The sequence below is a fragment of the Erinaceus europaeus genome, chromosome 16 (assembly GCF_950295315.1).
Source record: "Erinaceus europaeus chromosome 16, mEriEur2.1, whole genome shotgun sequence".
In the NCBI taxonomy this organism is placed as follows: Eukaryota; Metazoa; Chordata; class Mammalia; order Eulipotyphla; family Erinaceidae; genus Erinaceus; species Erinaceus europaeus.
The window spans coordinates 47,353,639-47,373,961 of NC_080177.1; the positions used below are offsets into that span (position 1 = coordinate 47,353,639).

At 44.5% G+C, this 20,323-nt stretch overlaps 1 protein-coding gene across 1 annotated transcript in view; it reads right to left on the minus strand.

The window, feature by feature from the left end:
- Nucleotides 1–11,179: 11,179 nt before the first annotated feature.
- The window catches only part of CHP1 (calcineurin like EF-hand protein 1), a 33,565-nt gene continuing 24,421 nt past the window's right edge, over nt 11,180–20,323 (minus strand). Inside the window, exons 4-7 of the mRNA XM_007536327.3 lie at nt 19,273–19,400; nt 17,218–17,279; nt 11,788–11,910; nt 11,180–11,389 (exon numbers count right to left, since the gene is read on the minus strand). Coding sequence (XP_007536389.1) covers nt 11,336–11,389; nt 11,788–11,910; nt 17,218–17,279; nt 19,273–19,400 — 367 coding nt within the window. The 3' untranslated portion in view covers nt 11,180–11,335. The remainder of the gene's footprint in view (nt 11,390–11,787; nt 11,911–17,217; nt 17,280–19,272; nt 19,401–20,323) is intronic.

A 20,323-nucleotide genomic window follows, 5' to 3' on the forward strand; every position in this document is an offset into this window, starting at 1 on the left:
CCTATGGTCATAGCTGCATTATTCATAATAGCCAAAGAGTAGAAGTAGCCTAAATGGCCGACAGATGACTGGCTAAAGAAGTTGTGAGATATCTCATGGAATACTATTCTGTAATAAAAAATGATATTGTGTCCCCTGGGACAAGATGGATGGAACTGGAGTAAATAAGTAAAGAGATTCATCAACAACAACCAGATGGTTTCACTCATGTGGAATCTAGAGATCTGATTCACATGAACTTGCCAAAAAAAAAAAAAAAACCACCAAAAAAAAAAAACAGAAACCTATGTAACCTCTGCATCCCTGTAGGTCTGAGCTCACATTCTGTGGTCACAGCTACAAACATTCCAGGCTGCACTAATTTCAGGACCCATTTTCCTCGGGTGGTAGGTAGAGTATGTTGCCTAATCTCCTTTTGGAGAATGGAACATTCTCTGCCATTGTTGATTCACAATGAAGGCAAGGCCCTTTAGGGGCCCACAAAGGGGCCTATTATGTTGTTCCTGATGGAGATGACCAGTGACAGTGGTGAGAGGCATCTGTTAGAGGTCTAGGCCCATCATGTCTGTGTGGGAATCCCAGGACTGACTAGGGCCCCAGGTGATGGGTTGCATGGTAGTGACTAAAGAGTCTTCATTAAAGTATGCCAGTCTCTTGCCCTAACTCAGCTTTCTTTTTCTTTCTTTCTTTCTTTTTTTTTTTTTTTTTTTTTAAGATTTTATTTATTTATGAGAAAGGAGGAGAGAGAAAGAACCAGATATCACTCTGGCACATGTGCTGTCAGGGTTCGAACTCAGGACCTCATGCTTGAGAGTCCAAAACCATATGGTTTGCGCCACCTTCCAGACCACCTTACTCAGCTTTTGTAGTCCTTACTCTGTTTGACAAGGTTAGCTTTGGAGTGATTGAGGGACGATCAGTAGAAGGTAGGTGAGGAGGGTATCTAGGTCTAAGTAGAAGCTGTTTCATTAGGTACTTTAAGGTGTCTTTTTAGGTCTTTCTACTTGCTTGCTTCATTTATTGACTCACTGCAAATTATGCACTTTTGCTCAAAGGTTTATATTTTCCCCTAACTTATGGATGCATGTACATATGCCCTATCTCATGGGCCCTGGCCTATATCTAGGTTTTGAGGTTTTGTTAAGAAGTGTGCCACCCAAAATGGAATTAAGGAGTCCTATGAGCTAGGAAAGGTCTCACCAGAGTAATGAAGCTGAAGGGTGGGACTCAGTCTGAAGTATAACATGCCAAGGTGGTACTAGTTGCATTGACTAGGTTGGGATCATCAGATTTGGTATCAGTTGGTATGAACTGAGAGAAGATGCAGGAAGATGAGCCCTGCCCTAGAGGTTCCAGGACTGGGAGATGTATGGGCTCTATAGAGAAAGCAGGAGGTTCCAGCTGTCTAAGGGTTTAAGAAGGCAATAGACAGTTACTGCTATAACCAAATAATCTGGCAATTGGGTTAACTTTGAAAATCCTTTTGTTAATATTTGTTAACATCATACAAGACCTTACCATAATTTATGTCCTTTTATGCTATTTACATATAGCTGTATCTTATAAAGTAACACCACCAGTTGTTTCTGTTCTCCCTGGTTTAAGCTTTTAGGAGATTTACTATTTCAAAGAACATGTCATTATTAGAAATGTATTAACAATTTGAGCCTACTGTTAAAATTCAACCCTGTGGTCCGGGAGGTGGCACAGTGGATAAAGCATCAGACTCTCAAGCATGAAGTCCTGAGTTCGATTCCTGGAAACACATGTACCAGAGTCACCACTCTGGCTCTCTCTCTCTTCCTATGTTTCTCATTAATAAATAAATAAAATATTTTAAAAAATTCAATCTGATTACCAACTTGATATTTTAAGTGCTTATACTGAAGGAACATATACTCAGAGCTATGGTTTATGCATCAAAAAGTTTGAGACATTTGATCCATTTTTTTCCTCTCATATCAATTAGTAATTTATGAGACTACAAGTTAATAGGCGTGTATATTAACACCATTCCCACCAACAAAGGTCTGTGTCCCCCCTACCCCCCAGTGAAGCTGAACATCTACCCTCACCTTCCACCCAGGATTTTTTCCTCTGGTACCCAACTGATGCCATTGTTTCTATGTTTATATAAGCAGAATAAGATTTGCACCTTCATTGTGCTGAGAAGGGAAGAGGGGGTGTCCAACTGCTAATCAGTTCTGCTAGTGTGAGGGCCACTGTTACTCCATATTGTCTAAGGCAGCCAAGAAAAACCTCATAAACCAACTGCTGCAGTACAGCTGCAGTTTACCCTTGAAAAACCAGTCTCAATGTTTCTACCTATCAGCAGTAGTTCTGTAGATGGAGGTCATGATAACCCTGAAACCCAAAATTTGCTTAACTGACAAAAACTGCCAGGGACTGTGGTCAAAGATTCCCTGACAAACAGTTCTAAACTTTAAGTGACCCCCTAAGTCCCCCCCCCCAAGTCCCCCTCCTGATGTGGATAAAAGAATCTGTCTGCATCTCTTCGGGGCTCACACGCCACTATTGAGAAGTGCGTGTAGCCCAGGCTTAAGCTTGATTCAGTAAAGGCTCTTTGCTTTTACATGCGATTCTAGCCTCCAGTCTGTGGGAATGGGATCAGAAATCTGGGCATAACACTACTTACACACACAGCCAGTCATCTAAAACCCACAAAAAGCCAAGTGTTCTGAAATATTGCAATTCAAGAGATTTCATGGTCTCAGATGTTTCATTTACTGTTTTTAGCTGCTATCCATGCTTCTTTAATCTCAGGTACACCAGTGTGAAAACTGATATAAAAAACCAGGAGTGAGGAAGACAGAAAGGAGGAGACACAATACCACTTCAGCAGGGGGTGATGTGACTGTCCCTGAACCCAGAGCAGGCCCAGCCTATGTGAGTGTGCTCACTGCCAGACTGCAGATCACACCTGCATCTCAATCTGTGTGTAAACCCCATGAGGTGTCAGCCCTGGCCACACAGGAAAACAAGTACACACACACCTGGGGACATTTTAGAAATACAGGTTAGAATGACCCCATGTCATATGGAGACTGGGCATCCTGAGAGACACATGGCTGCTCCAGGGCCATCTTGATAAAAAGAAAGGTAAGAGGGGGGCTGGGCAGTAGTGCAGCAGGTTAAGTGCACATGGCACAAAGTGCAAGGACCTGGTTTGAGATCCCAGTTCCAGCCTCTGGCTCTCCACCTGCAGAAGGGTTGCTTCACAAGCGGTGAAGCAGGTCTGCAGGTGTCTTTCTCTTCCCGTCTCTGTCTTCCCCTCATCTTTTGATTTCTCTCTGTCCTATCCAACAATAACAACAATGATAAACAACAAGGGCAACAAAAGGGAAAAAGTAGCCTCCAGAAGCAGTGGATTCTTAGTGCAGACACTGAGCCCCAGCAATAACCCTGGAGGCAAAAAAGAAAGGTAAGCATCTGCCTGTGGGTCTAATGTGTGTTTGAGCATGGATGGCTGACCCCTAGAAGTTCATCTATCAGACTCTCCTTAGTATGCCAGCCTTGTGGTCAAGCGAGATGTAGCCTAAGTACGTGGGGGAATTCCAGCCTTCCTGTCAGCCTCGCTGCTCCCTCTGGTGGGCTTCGCCTTCTTTAAATTTCTATTTCCCCGTTCCTGCATCACCATTCATACCTTCTCATTGCCTTGCTTTCTTTTCCCTTATAAGGAGATATTGGTCTCACTGGCCAGCTTAGCTATCCTGCACAGCTACCCCTTTATAAACGTTGAGACAATAAAAGTGTTCCGTTCTCCGCCACAGTACCATGAGGAGGTTTATTGTATCATCCACTGCCACAGTACGCTGGGAAGACCCCTCAGCGAACTCACCCCTGCTGCTGCTGGCCCGAGATTCCCCGCTCTCCGGCTATGCTCTGGTGGCCAACAGGCCAAACAGTGAAGTGGGAGCCGGGCTGGCTCGTTTCCCCGAGGAACCCAACATCTACCCCAACACTGTTTCCTCATAGTTGGACCCCTAGCTGTACCTGCATACTTCTAGAGGCTGTGGAGTGTCTGTGTTGTCAATGTGTGTTTGTGTGTGGGGGGGGTATGGGGTTAAGGGTGAGCAATCATCAGCCTACATGTCCACTGAGAGATCTTCTCTGAGGAGAAGCCTGGATCAGGGGACCCAGGAAGTGACCTCAGACCCTTAAGCTAGAAACCAACAGACTTGGAACCCTGGTCACCGGGCAACCATATTCTTTCCACAGACCCCTGCCTAGGTCATTTATCTCTCAGAGCTGAGAGTAGGATGCTCTACTTCATGAAGGTCCCTGCTGGCGAAGGCCTGAAGAAAATCCTGAAGGAAGGAGGCAGAATTAGTTTAGAACCTGGCTGAGTGATCAGTGTAGAAGCTTCTGCTCTTAGTGCTGCACTGTCCCTAGGGGAACAGAGGGGGACCAGGGCAGAATCCATGGTCAGCCACAACTCTGATGATGGCTGGATAGATGTTTTAGATGTTTGTGCCTTCCTAATGCGTGTGTGTGTGTGTGTGTGTGTGTGTGTGTGTGTGTGTGCGCGTGCGCATGCGCACCTCAGAGGCCTGTTCTAGCAGGAGGGTCAGGTCACACAGTAGGTAAAGGAAGGCAGGCAGTATTGGGAGGCTAGTGGGGGGGGGGCACATCTGCTTGAGGTCTGTCCCCACCATGGGGCTATCTGTCCCTCCTCCTGTGAGGAGGACTGAGCAGACAAGGCTGGGCTGAGGTGGGAGCAGAGTCCAGAGGCAGAAGCAGGCAGGGCTGGGAGGCTGTGACAGTCTGGTCCCTGTCTCTGCAGAGATCTGTCAGGATACTTGAAGGAAGTTTCCTCTCCACACTCTGATTCTGTCTGAGGGAAAGTAGCCTTTGGGAAAGAAATCCTGAGAGTAGCTGAGATCCAGGTGGAGGCTACTGTCCTTGGATATGTCCTCAGTAGACTTCCTGGACTGCTGGGGGCAGGAGGGTCCTTCCCAGTCAGCAGACAGCAGCTTCTCCAAGGTCTGTGTGAAGCTGTTGGTGGGAGGCAGCTCCCTGCCCAGTGACATAATGCTCCATGGGCTTCCCCGGGACTTGGGTGCCCTGCACACTCAGTCTGCTGGTGGGGGTGGGGTGGGCTGTGTGGACATCTGGGGGCTGGGAGATTGGGCCCCACAGAGGGGAGCCCCAGAAGCTGTTACCACATTAGGAGAAACTGACCTCAAGCCCACCTTGGGGACAGCAGCAGGGAAGGCATCCTGTTGGGATCCTGGGCTGGTCTCTTTCCCAGGTCCTGGGATAGGTGTGACTTAGGAGGGCCTAGGAGAGTTGATGGGGTGACTTCTCTTTCTGAGGTCCTTGGGATGCTGAGGAGGTACCATCTGCCCCATTGCTGGGAGGACCAGGAGCAGAACCACCTGTAGGTGAGGAGAGCTGTTGAAGGCAGGATCACTGAAGCCACAATCCGGAGGCCCCTCTGGACCAAATTTGGGGGCTCAGGGCTGTGTCTTCAGAACCAACTGTAGAGAAGGCGCCAGGCCCTGCTCCCACCCCTGAACTGGCCCTGCCTTCCCTGGGGGAGACCTGCATTGCTTTCTTGATCTACTGAATGTTCATGTACCCTTTACTCTACTGTTTTATCTATTTGTTTATTCATCTATAGTTTTGTTTTTAGCTTATTTGAAATAAAGTTTTTGTTCTGAGTTTGTTCACCCACTCTATGGTCCTCAGTGCTGTGCAGCCCTCGCTCTATTGAGTCACAGAGCATGTCAGATCCCACAGGAAACCCTGGACTCAAGAGCATCCATTCCCCTCCACCTATCTGTCCACCTTCCAGCTCCTCCTCCGCTTCTGTGCAGCTGCAGGGCCACCCCCACTGCCCACATCCCTGCCCTAGCATCCTACTGGCCCTGTCCCCTCTACTCTCGCTCCACGGCTACTGCTCCACACTCACCTGCAGTGACATCAGGCCCTGCATCCAGAATAGAGGTCAGTCTGCACTGTCTGCTCCACCTCATCATAGCCCCCTCCTCATCAGGAAAGCACCTCAGGCAGCTCAAGAGAGACCCAGATGTGACCTTCAACATTTCCACCACAGGAAGGTCGCAGTTGTGTCTACAGACTTTCTTGACCCTGTGTGAACAAGGGGGCACTAAAAAGCCCAGGCAGGCACTCATGGAAGATGCCAGAGCAGAGCAGGCGGATTTGGAGTAGGCCCAGCACCCCAGATATACAGCAGGCCCCATAGTGCCCTGCCTGCCTGTCCTGTCACACACATCCCCCCCAGCCTGGAGGGGCTTGCCTAACAGCAGAGGGGTAGTGATAGTTTATCTTCAAAGGTCACCAATGGCTTCCAGTTCTGAGCTGCTGGGTGAGGCTTGGGGGTGGTGGAGGTGGGGGGTAGGGAAGAGGGGAGGGGCTACTGAGCATCATTGCCCAAGAATAGAAACCCCCAAGCGAAGTTCTGTTCTCAGGGAGCTTGCCAGGCTCTCTCTGCAGGAAGAAAGACCCAGGATTGTAGAGTGGAAAGGCAGGAAGCAGGGGCAGTTAGGGAGGGCTACCTGGGGCCACAGAGCTGAGTCTATCTAATGGACACAGGGTGAAGTCATCAGTGCTGGTGAGCTGAATAAACCTCATAAATTACTCCATGACACTGAAGACTTGTGGATGTAGACAGCAAGCTGTCTAGATTTACTGGTTAAGACTGTGCCTATTGCAGATGACCCTAACAATGTGTCCTGGAACCTCACCTCCCCAGAGCCCTATTCCGCTAGGGAAAGACAGAAACAGGCTGGGGATATGGATCAACCTGCCAATGCCCATGTCCAGCAGAGAAGCAATTACAGAAGCCACAACTCCCACCTTCTGCACCCTATAAAGAATTTTGGTCCATACTCCCAGAGAGGGATAACTAATAGGGAACCTTTCAGTGGAGGGGATGGGACATGGAACTCTGGTGGTGGGAACTGTGTAGAACTGTACCTGCTATTTTATAATCTTGTTAATCATTCTTGAATCATTAATTTACAAAAAGGCTGTGCTTGTTAAAGGGTGGGCAATTCCAACAGTTCAGCTGTCATCCCCCACAGTAGGTGTGGTGTGTGGAGATGCCCCTTTAAAGTGAAGGACACACAGTTTCACTTGAACGGGATCCTTATGCTGGTCCTTGCACTTAGCACACAACGTGCGCTTAACCCACTGTGCTACCGCCTGACTCCCTAATTTTTTTTTTTAAATGAGAAGGAAGAGGCCTAAAGGAGAAGCAGAGACCATCACTGCACCACTTCACCACTCATGAAGCTTAACTGTAGAGGTATTTCTCTGTAATGGCCCTAGGCTTGAACCCTGTCCTCATAACTAAATATGTGCTCCACAGGTGAGCTATTTCCCAGTCCCCCTATATAACGACTTTTTTAAAAAGCTGGTTTAATTTTGTGTTAATTTACATTTATTTTCAAATACAGAGAGCCTAACTAGACTGGAGCTAGGGAGGCACATATTCATTAAGGGATAGATACCTCTCAAACTTTAATGTTTTAAAGTCTTTATGATTTCTTTCAGAGTATTCTTTTTTTTAAAAAAAATTATTTTCCCTTTTGTTGCCCTTATTGTTTTATTGTTGTTCTTGATGTCATCGTTGTTGGATAGGACAGAGAGAAATGGAGAGGAAGGGAAGACAGAGAGGGGGAGGGAAAGACAGACACCTGCAGACCTGCTTCACCACCTGTGAAACGACTCCCCTGAAGGTGGGGAGCCAGGATCCTTATGCCATTCCCTGTGCTTGGCGCCACCTGTGCTTAACCTGCTGCGCTATTGTCTGACTCCCTCTTTCAGAGCAGTCTATTTTATCTGAGTCACAGGCTGGTTTAACGATGGCCGTGGTGAGTAGCATTGTTGTCTTCAAAACTAACAGCATTTGAACCAGCCCAATATCACACTTGGATACTCTACTGTTTTGTCATGTGTGAAATCCAAGTTCAAGCCTGGCCCCATCTGCACTGAAGAAAGCTTTGGTCTCCCTCTGCTCTATCCACATGATGATGGTGACAAAACTGCACAAATACTTCATCTACTTTACAGTCTCCAAATCCTAAAACTAGAATCACAAGAAAGCAAAACTGGCTATACTATGCAAGTCATTTTGAAAGGACTTTAAAAAATTTTATTAGTGACTTAATATACTTACAAAATTATGAGATAACAGGAGTATAATTCCACACTGTGCCCACCACCAGAGTTCTGTGTCCCCATTGCATCAACTGGAAACTGCAGTAGTTCTCCCAAGGTTATAGGTATGGGTTGACTATTATTTCTCTAACTATATTTATATGCATTTGTTCTCTCTCTCTCTCTCTCCCTCCCTCCCTCTTCCCTATGGTCCTGGTTTCTCTTTCTAAGTCATGCTTATGCCTATTACTACTTCTGAATGTCCTTTCTTTTTCTTCTTCTCTCTGGGTCTTGATGGAATTGGATTTCAGACCCCTCAGGCCATCTTTCCCTAACATTTCTCCCCCTCTAAGACCAAAATTCTTTATAGGGTACAGAAGGTAGGGGTTCTGGCTTCTGTTAATTGCTTCTCTACTGGACATGGGTGTGGGCAGGGAGAGCTATACCCTCAGTCTGTTTCTATCTTTGAAAGGACTTTTGAGAGAGGAATAAGAAACAAAGTTAACATATAAGAATTGATGTAGTTGCAGCTCCTACTGCTTTGGGTCCTGAATCCTGATGAAACCTAAATAAGTACTATGCTTATATGGTGGTCACTGAGGTCTGGAGACACGAAAAACCATGGAATTGCAGGTGGGCACAAAATTGAGGCTGCACAAGCCTGAGCACGCACACAACTCACAAGAGATAGGACTTTTTAGGCCTGTTGTACATTGAAGGAAAAGGTTGGGGCTGAAAAAGCCATGCTCTGAGGGGCAGAGTGTTGGTTCCTAGCAGGGTCCCTGACTCCATGTGTCTAGGTGACAGCAGTCAACTGGAATTACACATCACAGACATCAGCCTGTAGAGAAGCAGTTGTCTCAAACTTGTTGCATTACATGAAATTATGACACAACACAGGGTCAGTCAACTATGACATCATTTTGTTTTAGCCACATTTATTTTTATATTTATTTATTTTCCCTTTTGTTGCCCTTGTTGTTTTTTTATTGTCGTTGTAGTTATTGTTGTTGTGAAATATTTTTTTTCACAAATATTTATTGATGGGTTGAAGAATACAATTATAATGGAACAATAAGGCACAACTGTGGATTAGAACAATTTGCTATACAGCCAAAAGGAACAAAGAGCCATGATCTTAGGAACTGTAAGTGTGGAAGTCAAGGAGCCTCTGTAGTTTCTCTCTAGGATATGTGTCAGGCAGGTCTTCCCTTATACACAATTTCTCTATTACAGTATTGACCACACAGACGCAGTTTGTCAAGAATCCCTCAGTTGTTTACACTTGAGTCAGCCAGCCTGGCTATTCCTCTATTCCCCACTCTTAATTTTGGGATTTTTTTCTTCTTTTTCTTTAGCAACTCCTTTCCTGAAGTACTGAATGCACACATCTTAGAAACCTTCCGAAGCAAGAAAACAAGCAAGCAAGCAATGAATCAAAGAAAGCCAGCCAAGGGCAGATAAATGAACGAACAGACTCTAAAGATAGACATGAGGAAAACAAGAGCCTGTTCTGAGCTGACACAGACAGAGAGGCTTTTCTGGTCCATGCAGAGAACTGTATGCCACATCTGGCCAAGCCACAGGCACCAAACCCCCTCATTTCTTTTCTTTTTTAAATATTTATTTTATTTATTTATTTATTCCCTTTTGTTGCCCTCGTTTTATTGTTGTTCTTGATGTCGTCATTGTTGGATAAGACGGAGAGAGGAGGGGAAGACAGAGAGGGGGAGAGAAAGACACCTGCAGCCCTGCCTCACCACTTGTGAAGCGACTCCCCTGCAGGTGGGGAGCCGGGGGCTTGAACCGGGATCCTTATGCTGGTCCATTAACGCTTTGCGCCATGTGTGCTTAACCTGCTGCGCTACCACCCGACTCCCAACCCCCTCATTTCTAAGGGGTTAGCAGCAATTTGTGAGAGGAGCTAGGAAGTCAGTGTGAGCAGGCTACTAGTGATACAATACATTCAAAGCTCTGGACCTGAACTAGAAGCTGGCTATGGCTGCCAGGGCTAACATCTGCCATGGTCAAAATTCATAGAGCATGTTGTGCAAAGCTTTAAGACAAAGAACAATCTCTACATCTCTCTTGGGCTAGAGGCAATTAGGCACTTCCTTAACACTCATTTCTTTTCTCCTCCTGGCACTGTGAGTGGGAAACATTCCAAGTCACATAATACTGAGGCATAAACCATGCTGTGGGTATGGGAACACATGAGGCTGTTAGTGCCTAGCTTTCTAGTTCAAAACCACAAGAATTGCCCCACACGAGTGTCATAGCAGTCATTCTGGTGGTGATAATGCCACCAATAGCAGTATGTAGCTGTTTTCTCAAGAGTCAACACTGTGCTCACAAAAGGTGAGTGTGTGAAGAATCAGAGGCCAGAGGTAGAAGGACCCGGGCAAGCCACTGAGATGATTCGGGTCCACACCTCTCATCAAGGTCACCTCCTTTCAAAAGCATCTCCCACGAAGAGTCCTTCCATGACAGAACAATCACAACAACCTTTTTGATCTGGAAATGGTTACATTTTTCTGAGACAAGAGCTGGTTACTGAAAGGCTCTTGGAGAGGCAACAGCCCAAACTCCATGGGGAGAAAAGGTAGATCAGGCCAAGACCATCAAACTATCCTACCAGGGGAGAAGAACATGTAACAGGGAGAGCTGCAGGTAGCCAACACAGAGGTTACTGTAGTTTAGGACAAAGCAGGCAGGTTGGAGGACCAAGTAAATGGTGAGGTGGCTGGCAGAGAAGCAGGAACGAGGGACACATAAAAGGAAGGAGGAATGAGCTAAAGCCGCTGGAAGGCAGGCAGCATGGCTGGTCTGTATCCAGTGAGGGAGCTTGCTGGTTGGTTCTTGGCATGATTCCCTCTCTCACTGTCTCAGACTGCACAGATACGTGGCATCATTCAGCAGCAAAACACAGTAAGATCACATCAGGAAATGCAAGTTACCAGCAAATGCTCCCAAACAGCAGCCAACTGACTGCACCACCCTGTAATGCCCTATCCATACACCAAAAGCAGGCTTGTGTTGACAGAATATATTTGGGGTTGTCATGCAACAGTTATAGTATTCCGGGATAAGGGAGTAGCGGGTGGAGGTGGGGCTGGTGGACAGGCAGACTCTCACGTTCCAGTTCTTAAAATAGTGGACAGCAAGGGCCAGTTTGGTCTTAAGTCCTTCAGTGGAGAAATCGAATGCTCATTTTCTGTTCAACATCCACCTTCTCCAAAACCTGGGAGAGTATTGGGCGGGGGGGGGGGGGGGGGGGTGTAAGACCACACAATTAAAACAGCCACAACAGGAGACATCCTTAGTATTTGGGTGTGAATGTTTTTTTCTCTCCCTCCTTCCTGTGCTGTAGAATTTAGTCTTTCACTTTTTTAATGATTATATCTATTTATTTATGAGAGAGGAGAGGATGAGAGAGGGAGAGAGAGAGAGAGAGAGAGAGAGAAGGAAAGGAGAAAGAGAAAGAAAGGGGAGAGAGAGAACCAGAGTATAACTCTGGCACAAGTGATGCCAGGGGTCAGACTTGTGACCACATGCTTGAAAGCCTACCACTTTATTTACTGTGCCAGCTCCTGGGGTACAGAATTTAGCTTTTTCAAAGCAGGATGTGAACTGACTGACCTTGACAAACTCTGTAAAGGAAATAGCACTATCACCGTCCTGGTCAGCCTCCTGGATGGTCCTGTCTGCAATGCTGCCGAGCTGCTCGTCCGAGATATTCACGCCAACCATCATGCGCAGCACCTGCAGAACCAGGAGTCAGCAGTTACAGGAGGCCAAACTGAAAGAACTAAGATTTGTATCAACACGTTACTTTTCCCCCCCACTTCGGAGCTGGGGCTTCTCACGTGTCTAAGTGGTTTTACCTCTATAGGGTGCTTTTTCATTCAGATAGCAAGAGAGAGAGAGAGAGACAAAGAGAGAAAGAAAGGGGGGCTCAAACCAGGTTTCTTATGCATTGTAGTATCTGTGCTCAACCAGGTGCACCACTGCCTAGACCCCAAATTATCTCTCTAGATACAAAAACTAAAATATCTAGTAATTAGAGTTCTTTCTTTAAAATTTTATTTTATTTATTTATTCACTTTTGTTGCCTTGTTGTTTTATTGTTGTCGTCGTTGCTGGATAGGACAGAGAGAAATGGAGAGAGGAGGGTAAGACAGGGAGAGAGAAAGACAGACACCTGCAGACCTGCTTCACCACTTGTAAAGTTACTCCCCTGCAGGTGAGGAGCCAGGGGCTTGAACTGGGATCCTTATGCCCTGGGGATTCGAGGCCCAGCTCCCCACCTGCAGGGGAGTTGCTTCACAGGCGGTGAAGCAGGTCTGCAGGTGTCTGTCTTTCCCCCTCTCTGTCTTCCCCACCTTTCTCCATTTCTCTCTATCCTATCCAGCAGCGACATTTATAACAATAATAATAACTACAATAAAACAACAAGGGTGACAAAAGGGAATAAATATTTTAAAAATTTTAAAAAAATGAAGGTTTTGTGAATTCATCAGGAAGAAAAGGCTATGCAGTCTTAATTTCCCTTCAACTTAAAAAAGAAAAAAGCATTTAATGTATAATTTATCATCCATTTATGATTTTCTCCCCGCCTTAGGAAGAGAAGGAAATGTTCTTCTGTTTTTGTTTTTATAAAATTCACTTAGCAAAATTAATTATTTTTATTTTTTTATTTATTTTGCCTCCAGGGTTATCACTGGGTCTCGGTGCCTGCTCTGCTCCTGGAGGCTATTTTTTCCCCTTTTGTTGACCTTGGGTTTTTTTGTTGTTGTTATTGTTACTATCACTGTCGTTGTTGGATAGGACAGAGAAATCAGGAGAGACGGGAAAACACCACTTGTGAAGCTGACCCCCTGTAGGTGGGGAGCTGGGAGCTCGAACCGGGATCCTTATGCTGGTCCTTGCTCTTCGTGCCATGTGTACTTAAGCCAGTGCACTACAGCCTGGCCTGCAAAAATTAATGATTTATAGGTTATACCCTACCCACTACCAAAGTCCTGTGCCTCCGCCCTTCTCCCCCAAGAAACATCATAGTATCAAAAGTTCTCACAGTGTCTTGAAGACAGTTTGGCTACCCAAGAAGAAACTTCACTAAAATGATAAATGCTTCAGACAAAAAGATCTCACAAAGGGGACCTGGAGATGGCTCACCTGGTAGAGTGCATACTTTACTGTGTGTGAGCAACCTGGTTCAAGCCCCCAGCCACCACATTGGAGTACCTACATGAGTAAGCTTCATAAGTGGTAGTGCAGTGTCTGTCCTCCTTTCTGTCTCTTGATCTCTTATCCTCTGTTTTGTTAGTGTTGCCTCTTATTAATTCTTCAGTATGTGTACATTTGTACTTAAAATTTATAAATTCTAAGTTTTTAAAATTTATTTTCCCTTTTGTTGCCCTTGTTGTTTTATTGTCCTTACACATGGTAGCGTAAGTACTTTACTGGGTAGGCCACTACCCAGTTCCTAGGCTTTTGTTCCCTGAGATATAAACACAAACCCCTCTATAACTGATGGTTTCATCCTTTGACCTGCATCTGGCTTTGGAATATTTTTTTGTAGTGGAGGACTGATTTATTTACTGTTCATTTTTGTAATGCTACTAGAGTTTTTGTACCTATGCTATTCCACCACTCCCAGTGGACTTTTTTTCTTTTCCTTTCAATCACAAAGAGACCATAGCACTGCTCCCATGCTAGTGAAACTTCCCCTGTACAGATTCTCTTATATGGTGCTGGAGACTTGAACCCAGGTCTTTGCATCTGTACTATTCTAGATGAGTTACAAATCCACTGCTCCTGGAGGCCACTTTTCTCATTTTTGTTGCCCTTGTTGTTGTTGTTTTTGTTATTGTTGCCACTGCTGTTAATTGTTGTTGGATAGGACAGAGAGAAATGGGGAGAGAAGGGGAAGACAGAGAGGGGGAGAGAAAGATAAGACACCTGCAGACCTGCTTTGCCACCTATGAAGCGACTCCCCTGCAGGTGGGGAGCCAGGTCTCGAACTGGAATCCTTACACCGGTCCTTGCACCATGCATGCTTAACTCACTGCACTACCGCCCAGCCCCCTGAATATTTTTTAAAAATATATTTTATTGTTGGACAGAGATAGAGTGGTCTGGGAGATGGCATGGTGGATAAAACATTGGTCTCTGAAAAAACATGAGGTCCTGAGTTCAATCCCCAGGAGCACATGTACCAGTGTGATGTCTGATTCTTTCTCTATCTCCTATCCCTCTCATTAATACATAAAATATTTCTTAAAAAGAGAGAGATTGAAATTGGGTTGATAGGTAGGGAGAGAGACTCCTACAGTACTGCTAGTGAAGCTTTCCCCCTGCGGATGGGTAACAGGGATTTGAACCTGCGTCCTTGTGCACTGTGTGCACTTAACTGGGTGTACTACTGTGTGGCCGCCAGGATATGAACATTTACCAAAGTGAGAAGAGGGAAAATTATCTCTCTCTCACTCTCTCTCTTTTATTTTATTGTCTTTATTTGTTGAATAGAGACAGCCAGGAATCAGGAGGGAAGGAGGTGATAGGAAGAGACAGAGTAGAGGACAACACTGCTTCACCACTCGCAGAGCTTACCCCTGCATCCGTGTAGCTGAAAAAAAAAAAAAAGGCTGCTGGTGGTGGTGAAGACCAGAGAGAGATCTGGGTATGGTGTATGCCATGTTATAAGTGTGGCCGAGATTCCAATGTTGTGGTGTTGCTCTCTTTCTCTCTATATGAAAAATAATGTCAGTCTGAGAGTGAAAAAAAGGGAAGAATTTTCTACTCTCCTAATTTGTGTTTATGGAAGGGAAAAGAAAAGAGGAAGACAGTGCTAACACAGTGAAGTATCAATCACCACTATATTTCTGAATGGGGAACTGCCTACAGGGCACAACTAGTTAATATGCAATTAGTTTTTTTTTAAATTTTTTTTTGTAATTTTATTTATTTTCCCTTTTGTTGTATTTGTTGTCTTTTTATTGTCGTAGTTACTGTTGTTGTTACTGATGTCGTCATTGTTACATAGGACAGAGAGAAATGCAGAGAGGAGGGGAAGACAGAGACGGGGAGAGAAAGATAGACACCTGCAGACCTGCTTCACCGCCTGTGAAGCGACTCCCCTGCAGTTGGAGAGCCGGGGGCTCGAACCAGGATCCTTACAACGGATCCTTGCGCTTTGTGCCACATGCGCTTAACCCACTGTGCTACCGCCCGACTCCCTTGTTTGTTTTTTAATGAGAAAGAGAACCAGAGCATCACTCTGGAACCTGTCATGTGGGGAACTGAATTTGAGCTCTCATTTTTGAGAATTCACTGCTTTGTCCACTATGCTACCTCCTGGACACACAATTCTGACTTTTTTTTTAACACTTATCTATGCATTTATTCCCTTTTTGTTGACTTTTTTTATTGTTGTAGTTATTATTGTTGTAATATTGTAATTATTGTTGTAAATTGTTGTAGGAGGGGAAGACAGAGAGGGAGAGAGAAAGACACCCGCAGACCTGCTTCACCGCTTGTGAAGTGACTCCCCCCTGCAGGTGGGGAGCAGGGGGCTGGAACCAGGATCCTTATGCCAGTCCTTGCGCTTTTCGCCACCTGTGCTTAACCTGCTGCACTACTGCCCGACTCCCTAATTCTCTGACTTTTAATGACGCCCATGACAGATCATAACACAGCAGATTCACCTAATCATCAATAGAGTGTGTGGGTGCCAATGAACAACTTGACAGGAACTGAACTCATTTTTTTTTTTTTTTTTTTGTGCCTGGGATTGAAGTTAGAGTTTCAGACATGGAAAGCAAATATGTTACAAATGAGATATGTTTCTGGCTAATCTTAACAGAATTTAGCTTGGTCAGTCATAACTAAGAAATTCAATTAACTTAAAAAAATTGTTTTAAAAATATTTATTCCCTTTTGCTGCCCTTGTTTTATTGTTGTAGTTATTATTGTTGTGGTTATTGATGTTGTTGTTGGATAGGACAGAGAGAAATGGAGAAAGGAAGGAAAGACAGAGAGAGGGAGAGAAAGATAGACACCTGCAGACCTACTTCACCGCTTGTGAAGCTACTCCCCTGCAGATGCGGAGCCAGGGGCTTGAACCAGAGTCCTTACACCTGTTTTTGAGCTTCGTGCCTTGTGCACTTAACCTGCTACGCTACCGCCCGGGCTCCCTTCTATTAACTTGGATTTTTTTTTTTTTATTGTTGTAGTTATTATTGTTGTTTCTGATGTCATCATTGTTGGATAGGACAGAGAGAAATGGAGAGAGGAGGGGAAGACAGAGAGGGGGAAAGAAAGATAGACACCTGCAGACCTGCTCCATTTCCTGTGAAGCGACCCCCCTTGCAGGTGGGGAGCCGGGGCTTGAACCAGGATCCTTACGTCCTTGTGCTTTGCGCCACGTGCGCTTAAGCCTGCTGTGCTACCGCCCGACTCCATTAACTTTTCTAAATATATATTTATTTATTCCCTTTTTGTTGCTCTTGTTGTTTTATTGTTGTAGTTATTATTGTTGTTGGATAGGACAGAGAGAAATGGAGAGAGATGGGGAACAGAGAGGGGGAGAGAAAGACAGACACCTACAGACCTGCTTCACCACCTGTGAAGTGACTCCCCTGCAGGTGGGGAGCTGGGGGCTCGAACCAGGGTTCTTATGCTTTGCGCCATGTGCACTTAACCCAACTCCTCCTCTATTAATTTTTTTAAAAAATTTTCTTTCAACCACAGCACTGCTCAGCTCAGGCTTATGGTGGTGCCAGGGACTGAACACACACCTCTGAAACCTCAGGCATGAAGATATATTGTATAAACCACTATACTATCTTCCTGTTTCTCAGTTAACTTTTGAATAGTGGAGACGTGTCAGAAATCAATGAGCTATTCCAGGGTTCACAAGGTCATCTGCTCTGTCTTCTATCCAGGACTGGACTGCAGACAGCAGGTACTGAATAAGTGCTTGTTGGAGGAAAGAACAATTCCTGCCCACTAGTAGAAGTAGGCAGAACCTGCACAGGTCATCCATGTGCAGGGAGATCTCCCACATACCTGCAGTAGCTCATCACGGGAGATCTTGTCATCTTTATCCAAATCATATAGTCGAAAAGCAACTAGGAAGGAAAAATAATGTCAGTAGAAATCCAATACTGTTTTGCCTCTTCTTAAGGAATTTTAATTATATCCAACCTATCTCTGGGACTGTTAGAAATATGGTGGTTATCATGGAGTGGGACAGGGGAGGGAGCAGAGAACTGTGATAGTGGGGACGATGTGGGTGTGTGCTCTATCAGGTATACCAACACTCAGCATATTCTATAAATTAGCTATATCTGCTTTGACATTAATTCAAAGCATTCAGTTAAGGTGGTGGTTGGAGTTCAGTAATATAGAACAAATTTCACATGTGTGAGGCAATCCACAGTACCAAAAAGGGAACAAATCATGTATATGTAGCAAAAGATACTAGGGAAGTAGATTCTTAGACTTGTAAGCAGGGTGCTCTGAATTCAACCCTGGTACTACTCATGCCACAGTGAGCTTTTGCTCCTTCTCTTGTTAATAAAAATCCCTAAAAAAAAAAAAAAAAAAAAAAAAGAGAGAGAGAGAGAGAGAGAGAGAGGAAAAAAAGAAAAGAAAAAGCATTTGGACTTGAAAACATGATGCCCCAGTTCAATCCCAGGTACCACATATGACAAAGTCAGATCTGGTTCCTTCTCTTTCTCATTAACAAATATTTAAAATATTTTTTAAACAACAGGTTCCACTTATTCTGTGTCTTCTGAGACCTCTCTCTGTATCACTATAATAGAAGCATGGTACAATCAATCTGATACAATTTCAATTTTAACTTGTACTATAAGACTGAGCAATACCATAAAGAAACGAAGAAGGGGTTGCCGGGTGGTGGCACAGCAGGTTAAGTACACATGGCGCAAAGCGCAAGGACTGGCATAAGGATCCTGTTTTGAGCTCCCAGCTCCCCATCTGCGGGGGGTGGGGGGGGTCGCTTCACAAGTGGTTAAGCAGGTCTGCAGGTATCTCTCTTTCCCCCTCTTGTCTTCCCCATCTCTCTCAATTTCTCTCTGTCCTATACAACAACAATAACAACAATAATACTAACAGGAACAACAAACAGCAAGGGCAACAAAAGGGAAAAAATAGCTTCCAGGAGCAATGGCTTCATAGTACAGGCACCGAGCCCCAGTGATAACCCTGGAGGCAAAAAAAAAAGGACAGAGAGATATCTAACAGTATCTAAGGAATGGATGGCCAGCGGCATGGGGCCAAAAACTAAATCTTGTATTGTCAAATCAGTTCTCTGTCCCTACTAAAGGCATGTTCTTTACTCTGTCTCTAGTACTTACCACAGTGCCTGGCACATAGTAGGCATTCTATGATTTAGGCTAATGTTAGCAGCTTAGTTATCGGCAGGTATAAGTTGAAGCATTTGACATATACTAAGTCATCTAATCCAACTTCCCAACATGGAACCCCTAAATATTCCAATTTACAGAAGAGAAACCTAAGGCTCAAAGATTTCAAGTAACCTAACAAAAGTAACACACAGAAAGTAGACATAGGATTCAAATCCAGCCAGTCTGCTTCCAGAGTCTCAGCTCTTAACCACCACACTTTTTCATTTTTCCCAGAGCCATAACTCACACATGTGCAATTTCATGGCTCCCAGGCCAGTGTTTTCATGTAGGGACAGAGACAGAGAGGGAGTCAGTGCAAAGCACTGGAGCTTTGTTTCAAGTACTAGAACTTGAGCCTGGGCCATGATCACAAGGCACTTACCTCACCTGGTAAGCTATCTTTCCAGCCCACAGGCTTTCTTTTTCAAGATTTACTTACTATTTTTCAAGATTTATTTACTAGCAACAAGCAGAGCATCACTCAGAACTGAACACTATTGCTGACTCCTGAACACTATTGCTGTGCCAATTCCCACTCTGCAACCACCAAGCTCTTATAAATGTTCAACTCAATAAATGAGTGGGAAGATCATTTGCAGCAAATGAGAAGTCAAGAGAAAATATTAACTGAAAATTAACTAATTGATTAAATGAATGATTAACTAATTTAGAAAACTTAATTCCTTACAGTGAAGTTTGTTGCTCCGACTATTGAGTGGTTCTGGTCCATTCACATCTTTGCTTTTTTCATTATCTTCAATGGGTCGAAAGTGAGCCAAAGTTCTCATGAAGCCACGGAAGTTTACCTGGTCCTCTCTACTTGGAAAACATAATAAAAGCATGTCCATCAGGTAACTACAGGAATTCAAATGGCAACAGCTTTAGCTGTTTAGAGGCCTGTAAGTAAAATCATTTAGCAAGGACTTTTTCCACATACACGTTCTTTAGGGCTCATGAAATATCTTCATTAAGACTTCACCTCAACCTTGTGGATAGACATTATTATTCTCATTTTATAAATAAGTAGCCAGACTTACGGAAGACTTATCAGGATTAAGTTACCTACTTGCATCTCTTTTTACAAAATGGAATCTTTATTTTTTTTATTTCATTTTTTAAATAATTATTTTCCCTTTTGTTGCCCTTGTTGTGTGGATTCTTTATTTTTTTTAAATATTTTTTAATTTAATTTTGAGAGAGATGCAGAGAGAGAGAGAGAGAGAAACACCAGAGCACTGCCCAGCTCTGGCTTATGGTGGTGTGGGGGATTGAACCTGGGACTTCAGAGCCTTAGGCAAGAGAGTCTCTTTGCATAACCATTATGCTATCTACCCCAGCCCCAATTCTTTATTTTTTATTTTATTTTTCCGATTCTTCATTTTTTTAAAAAAGTTATTTATTCCCTTTTGCTGCCCTTGTTGTTTTATTGTTGTAGTTATTGTTACTGATGTTGTCATTGTTGGATAGGACAGAGAGAAATGGAGAGAGGAAGGGAAGGCAGAGATGGGGAGAGAAAGACAGACACCTGCAGACCTGCTTTACCGCCTGTGAAGCGACTCCCCTGCAGGTGGGGAGCCGGGGGCTCGGACCAGGATTCTTTCTTTTTTTTTTTTTTGAACCAGGATTCTTAAAAAGCTGGTCCTTGCGTTTTGCGACACCTTGCGCTTAACCCGCTGCACTACTGCCAGATTCCCTGGGTTGATTCTTTCTTTCTTTCAATTTTTTAAAAAATATTTATT